General features: G+C 49.1%; 1 protein-coding gene across 1 annotated transcript in view; it reads left to right on the top strand.

Annotated features, from left to right (window-relative positions):
* LOC144489772 (pyruvate carboxylase, mitochondrial-like) overlaps positions 1 to 7,147 on the top strand; it is a gene marked incomplete at its 3' end in the record, with an annotated part of 45,024 nt that extends 37,877 nt beyond the window's left edge. The window contains exons 4-5 of the mRNA XM_078207633.1: positions 3,839 to 3,879; positions 7,023 to 7,147. Of these exons, the coding sequence (XP_078063759.1) occupies positions 3,839 to 3,879; positions 7,023 to 7,147 (166 nt within the window). The remainder of the gene's footprint in view (positions 1 to 3,838; positions 3,880 to 7,022) is intronic.
* Between the last annotated feature and the right edge of the window lie 353 nt (positions 7,148 to 7,500).

The raw sequence follows: 7,500 nt of genomic DNA, 5'->3' as shown, positions 1-7,500 counted from the left end.
ACAGTGCAGCACTCCCTCAGCACTGACCCTCTGACAGTGCAGCACTCCCTCAGCACTGACCCTCTGACAGTGCAGCACTCCCTCAGTACTGACCCTCTGACAGTGCAGCACTCCCTCAGCACTGACCCTCTGACAGTGCGGCACTCCCTCAGCACTGACCCTCCGACAGTGCAGCACTCCCTCAGCACTGACCCTCTGACAGTGCGGCACTCCCTCAGCACTGACCCTCTGACAGTGCAGCACTCCCTCAGCACTGACCCTCCGACAGTGCGGCACTCCCTCAGCACTGACCCTCCGACAGTGCGGCACTCCCTCAGCGCTGACCCTCCGACAGTGCGGCGCTCCCTCAGCACTGACCCTCCGACAGTGCGGCACTCCCTCAGCACTGACCCTCCGACAGTGCGGCACTCCCTCAGTACTGACCCTCCGACAGTGCGGCACTCCCTCAGCACTGAACCTCCGACAGTGCGGCGCTCCCTCAGTACTGATCCTCCGACAGTGCGGCACTCCCTCAGTACTGACCCTCCGACAGTGCGGCACTCCCTCAGTACTGACCCTCCGACAGTGCAGCACTCCCTCAGTACTGACCCTCCGACAGTACCGCACTCCCTCAGCACTGACCCTCTGACAGTGCGGTACTCTCTCAGGACTGACTCTCCGACAGTGCAGCACTCCCTCAGCACTGGCCCTCCGACAATGCGGCACTCCCTCAGTACTGACCCTCCGACAATGCGGCATTCCCTCAGTACTGACCCTCTGACAGTGCAGCACTCCCTCAGCACTGGCCCTCCGACAGTGCAGCACTCCCTCAGCACTGACCCTCCGACAGTGCGGCACCCCCTCAGCACTGACCCTCTGACAGTGCGGCACTCCCTCAGCACTGACCCTCTGACAGTGCGGCACTCCCTCAGCACTGACCCTCTGACAGTGCAGCACTCCCTCAGCACTGACCCTCTGACAGTGCAGCACTCCCTCAGTACTGACCCTCTGACAGTGCGGCACTCCCTCAGCACTGACTCTCCGACAGTGCGGAAGCTAAGACAATGTGAGGTGTTATTAGTTGAGGAGATTTATCGAGCTGTGAAACATGGATCAAGGACCAATATGACGGGTTCCTCGGTCAGTGTGGAGAGACTGGGAGAATCTGGGAATGTTCTCTTCAGAGCCGAGAAGGTTAAGGGGGAGAGTTAATTGAGGTGTTCAAAATCACGAGGGGGGAGGGTGGTTTTCATGGAGTAACTGAGGAGTAAAGATAAGAACATAAGAACTCGGAGCAGGAGTAGGCCATCTGGCCCCTCGAGCCTGCCCCGCCATTCAATAAGATCATGGCTGATCTCTTCGTGGACTCAGCTCCACTTACCCGCCCGCTCACCATAACCCTTAATTCATTTACTGTTCAAAAATCTATCTATCCTTGCCTTAAAAACATTCAATGAGGAAGCCTCAACTGGGCAGGGAATTCCACAGATTCACAACCCTTTGTGTGAAGAAGTTCCTCCTCAACTCAGTTGGTCAAGAGCTTCAGGTTTTCAAGTGTCCAGACCACCAACAGCCTGTCCTGGTCCCCCCCACGCTGACGCTATAGTTAAGAAAGCCCACCAACGCTTCTAATATCTCAGGAGACAAAGGAAATTTGGCATGTCCGCTACGACTCTCACCAACTTTTACAGATGCACCATAGAAAGCATCCTTTCCGGATGTATCACAGCTTGGTATTGGCTCCTGCTCTGCCCAAGACCGCAAGGAACTACAAAAGGTCATGACTGTAGCCCAATCCCATCACACAAACCAGCCTCCCATCCATTGACTCTGTCTACACTTCCCGCTGCCTCGGGAAAAGCAGCCGGCATAATCAAGGACCCCACGAACCCCGGACATTCTCTCTTCCACCTTCTTCCGTCGGGAAAAAGATACAAAAGTCTGAGGTCACGCACCAACCGACTCAAGAACAGCTTCTTCCCTGCTGCTGTCAGACTTTTGAATGGACCTACCTTGCATTAAGTTGATCTTTCTCTACACCCTATGACTGTAACAGTACATTCTGCACTCTCTCCTTTCCTTCTCTATGAACGGTATCCTTTGTATAGCGCGCAAGAAACAATACTTTTCACTGTAGCCCAATACATGTGACAATAATAAATCAAATCAAATCCTAAATCTGATCCCCCTTATTTTGAGGCTATTCCCCCTAGTTCTAGTTTCACCCGCCAGTGGAAACAACTTCCCTGCTTCTATCTTATCTATTCCCTTCATAATCTTAAATGTTTCTATAAGATCTCCCCTCATTCTTCTGAATTCCAATGAGTATAGCCCCAGTCTACTCAGTCTCTCCTCATAAGCCAACCCTCTCAACTCCGGGATCAACCCATCGGCTGAACTGTCCCTTCCTTCTCACTTCCCCCATCCTTAGAAACATAGAAGATAGGAGGAGGAGGAGGCCATTCGGCCCTTCGAACCTGCTCCGCCATTCATCACCATCATGGCTGATCATCCAACTCAATAGCCTAATCCTGCTTTCCCCCCATAACCTTTGACCCCGTTCGCCCCAAGTGCTATATCCAGCCGCCTCTTGAATACATTCAATGTTTTGGCATCAACTCCTTCCTGTGGTAATGAATTCCACAGGCTCACCGGGTGAAGAAATGTCTCCTCACCTCCGTCCTAAATGGTCTACCCCGAATCCTCAGACTGTGACCCCCTGGCTCTGGACTCCCCCCACCATCGGGAACATCCTCCCTGCATCTACCCTGTCTAGTCCTGTTAGAATTTTATAAGTCTCTATGAGATCCCCCCCTCATTCGTCTGAACTCCAGCGAAAACAATCCTAACCTGGTCAATCTCTCCTCGTACATCAGTCCCGCCATCCCCGGAATCGGCCTGGTAAAACTTCACTGCAACTCCCTCGAGAGCAAGAACATCCTTCCTCAGAAAAGGAGACCAAAACTGTACACAATACTCTACCTCAGGGAAAGGGGATCCATTTATCCCACACTCGTACTGACTATTAATACGCGCGATATTATACAGCCAATTCGGAAGGCAAATTCACACAGATTCAGTTGGAAAAAATCATTTCATCAGGATTCTATTAAGGTTTAATTCAAAATGAGGCTGGATGCAGAGATTGGGTAAAGTTTAAACATGTGAGGGGCTCACCCTCAGCGCAGTGCGTGAATCAAGAAGGTCTTTAGGAATACGATTCATCCCAGCCTGGCCGGCACGGTGGCACAGTGGGTTAGCACTGTTGCCTCGCAGCGCCAGGGACCTGGGTTCGATTCCCGGCCTCGGGTCACTGTCTGTGCGGAGTCTGCACATTCTCCCCGTGTCTGTGTGGGTTTCCTCCGGGTGCTCCGGTTTCTTCCCACAGTCCAAAGATGTGTTGGTTAGGTGGATTACCAATGCTAAATTGTCCCTTAGTGTCCAAAGATGTGCTGGTTAGGAGGATTGGCCATGCTAAATTGCCCCTTAGTGTCCAAAGATGTGCGGGTTAGGTGGATTGGCCATGCTAAATTGCCCCTTAGTGTCCAAAGATGTGCTGGCTAGGAGGATTGGCCATGCTAAATTGCCCCTTAGTGTCCAAAGATGTGCTGGTTAGGAGGATTGGCCATGCTAAATTGCTCCTTAGTGTCCAAAGATGTGCTGGTTAGGTGCTAAATTCTCCCTCAGTGTTACCCGGACAGGCGCCGGAGTGTGGCGACTAGGGGATTTTCACCGTAATTTCATTGCAGTGTTAATGTAAGCCTACTTGTGACACTAATTAATAAGCTTTATTTTTAAAACATCCTGTCCCTTGCTAAAGGTCACCTTTGTCCGAAACTCTGTGTGATTCCATTTCTAGGTCACTGACTGGGCACAGAACAGTACAGCCGCAATCAATGGGTATTGATTTGATTTATTGTTGTCACATGTATTGGGATACAGTGAAAAGTATTGTTTCTTGCGCGCTATACAGACAAGGTTTATTTATTAGTGTCACAAGTAGGCTTACATTAACACTGCAATAAAGTTACTGTGAAAATCCCCTAGTCGCCCACACCCTGGCGCCTGTTCGGGTTACACTGAGGGAGAATTTAGCATTGCCAGCGCACCTAACCAGCACGTCTTTGGACACTAAGGGGCAATTTAGCATGGCCAATCCACCTAACCTGCACATCTTTGGACACTAAGAGGCAATTTAGCATGGCCAATCCACCTAACCTACACATCTTTGGACACTAAGGGGCAATTTAGCATGGCCAATGCACCTAACCTGCACATCTTTGGACACTAAGAGGCAATTTAGCATGGCCAATCCACCTAACCCGCACATCTTTCAGACTTTGGGAGGAAACCAGAGCACCCGGAGGAAACCCATGCAGACACGGGGAGAATGTGCAGACCCCGCACAGACAGTGACCCAAGCCGGGAATTGAACCCAGGTCCCTGGAGCTGTGAGGCACAGTAAGAGTTTTAACAACACCAGGTTAAAGTCCAACAGGTTTATTTGGTAGCAAATGCCATTCGCATTCGGAGCTCTGCTCCTTCGTCAGATGGAGTGGATATCTGCTCATAAACAGGGCATACAGAGACACAAAATCAAGTTACAGAATACTGATTAGAATGCGAATCTTTACAGCTGATCAAGTCTTAAAGATACAGACAATGTGAGTGGAGAGAGCAGCAGTGCTAACCGCTGTGCCACCATGCCGCCCAAAAGCATACCATTCATAGAGCACAGAGGGGAGAAGGAAAGGAGAGAGTGCAGAATGAAGCGTTACAGTCACAGCTAGGGTGTAGAGAAAGATCAACTTAGGCCCATTCAAAATAGCTGTTCTTGTGTCGGTAAGTACGTGACCTCCGACTTTTGTACCTTTTTCCCGATGGAAAAAGGTGGAAGAGAGAATGTCCAGGGTGCGTGGGGTCCTTGATTATGCTGGCTGCTTTCCTGAGGCAGCGGGAGGTGTAGACGGAGTCAATGGATAGGAGGCTGGTTTGAGTGAGGGATTGGGTTTCGTTCACAACCTTTGGTAGTTCCTTGCGGTCTTGGGCAGAGCAGGAGCCCAGACCAAGCTGTGATACACCCGGAAAGGATGCTTTCTATGGTGCATCTGTAAAAGTTGGTGAGAGTTATAAGTGGAAGATAAGTGGAAAAGTGAATCGTGTGGAGGGTGTAGAAGGTCTGCAGAGAGATTTGGACAGGCTGAGTGAGTGGGCGAGGATCTGGCAGATGGAGTATAACGTTAACAAATGCGAGGTTATTCACTTTGGAAGAAATAATAGCAAATTGGATTATTATCTAAATGGAAAGAAATTACAACATGCTACTGTGCAAAGGGACCTGGGGGTCCTTGTGCATGAGACGCAAAAACCCAGTCTGCAGGTGCAACAGGTGATCAAGAAGGCAAATGGGATGTTGGCCTATATCGCAAGGGGGATAGAATATAAAAGCAGAGATGTCTTGCTGCATCTGTACAGGGCATTGGTGAGGCCGCAGCTGGAATATTGTGTGCAGTATTGGTCCCCTTATTTGCGGAAGGATATATTGGCCTTGGAGGGAGTGCAGAGAAGGTTCACCAGGTTGATACCAGAGATGAGGGGTGTTGATTATGAGGAGAGACTGAGCAGATTGGGTTTGTATTCATTGGAATTTAGAAGGCTGAGGGGGGATCTTATGGAGACCTATAAGATAATGAAGGGGCTGGATAGGGTAGAGGTGGAGAGATTCTTTCCACTTAGAAAGGAAACTAGAACTGGAGGGCACAGCCTCAAAATAAAGGGGGGTCAGTTGAGGACAGAGTTGAGGAGGAACTTCTTCTCTCAGAGGGTGGTGAATCTCTGGAATTCTCTGCCCACTGAAGTGGTGGAGGCTACCTCGTTGAATATGTTTAAATCACGGATAGATGGATTCCTGATCGGTAAGGGAATTAGGGGTTCTAGGGATCAGGAGGGTAAGTGGAACTGATCCACTTCAGATCAGCCATGATCTTATTGAATGGCGGGGCAGGCTCGAGGGGCTAGATGGCCTACTCCTGCTCCTATTTCTTATGTTCTTATGTCATAGCAGACATGCCAAATTTCCTTCATCTTCTGAGAAAGTTGAAGCGTTGGTGGACTTTCTTAACTATAGCGTCGGCATGGTGGGGGGACCAGGACAGGCTGTTGGTGATCTGGACATCTAGAAACTTGAATCTCTCGGGATACCCCTTTGCTTTGCGGGAGTGCGGACTGACGGACTCGGGTGTCCGCATGTCCCCCTCCCCCCCACTACTGGTTCAACCTCACTGCTCAACTCACCCCCCCCATGTCTATCCCCTCACCCATACTTCACGTCCCCAAAGGGCCTTTTCCTGTCCTCCAATCTTTTTGGAAGGCAGGGCTCCTCTCATTCTCCATCCTTATAAATCCTTCAAGGAAATGCAGTCGGATTTGTTGGACCTGACCCCCAATCTCGGAAGTCATGCTGGCTGTCCCTGAGATGTTCCTCTCCCGCATATTGCATCTCTAATGATCCGACCGGCATCATTCCAATCAGCCTATAATTACCCACATTCTTCGTGCCATCTACTCTAATGATGGGGTCTGCATTCACCTCCTTCCAGTGTCGGGGAAGTGACCTGCAGTGCAGCAAGCTATTAAAAACCCAATTTCGGGTCTCACTCAGCACGTCTCCCATCCGCTTGAGCAACCTGAGATGGAGACCATCTGTCCCAGCTCTCCTGCCTCCAAGTTCTTTATTCGATCCAAAACAGTATGTTCGTTTAGTCTTGTATGAGCAGGCACTCGCTCGCTCGCACAGAACTGGAATGTTGCTGAAAAGAGACGCATGTTGCCAAAGCTTTTCATCCTGCACTCATCAGGACAAACACAAGAATACCAAATTTCAAACAATCGTGACAGTCAATACTACAGGAAAACACAAGAATACCAAATTTCAAACAATCGTGACAGTGGATACTACAGGAAAACACAAGAATACCAAATTTCAAACAGTCACACAACAGTCGATACTACAGGTAAACACAAGAATACCAAATTTCAAACAGTCACACAACAGTCGATACTACAGGTAAACACAAGAATACCAAGTTTCAAACAATCGCAGCAGTCGATACTACAGGAAAACACAAGAATACCAAATTTCAAACAATCACAACAGTCGATACTACAGGTAAACACAAGAATACCAAGTTTCAAACAATCGCAACAGTCGATACTACAGGAAAACACAAGAATACCAAATTTCAAACAATCACACAATAGTCGATACTACAGGTAAACACAAGAATACCAAGTTTCAAACAATCGCAACAGTCGATACTACAGGAAAACACAAGAATGCAAAGTTTCAACAATCACAACGGTCCTTTGACATTTGGTATTCTTGTGTCTGTCCTGATGAATACAAGACAGAAAGCTTCAGCAAAGTGCCTCTCTTCTCCGCAACGTTCCAATATTCCTAATTCTATTATTAAAATCACCCAGCTGCAACAGTGAAGGATAATTTGAAGTGAAGATCAGTGC

This window comes from Mustelus asterias, unplaced genomic scaffold, assembly GCF_964213995.1.
Source record: "Mustelus asterias unplaced genomic scaffold, sMusAst1.hap1.1 HAP1_SCAFFOLD_2532, whole genome shotgun sequence".
Lineage (NCBI taxonomy): Eukaryota > Metazoa > Chordata > Chondrichthyes > Carcharhiniformes > Triakidae > Mustelus > Mustelus asterias.
Note: the sequence above shows the minus strand (reverse complement) of the source record. Positions and strands in the feature narration are given on the sequence as shown.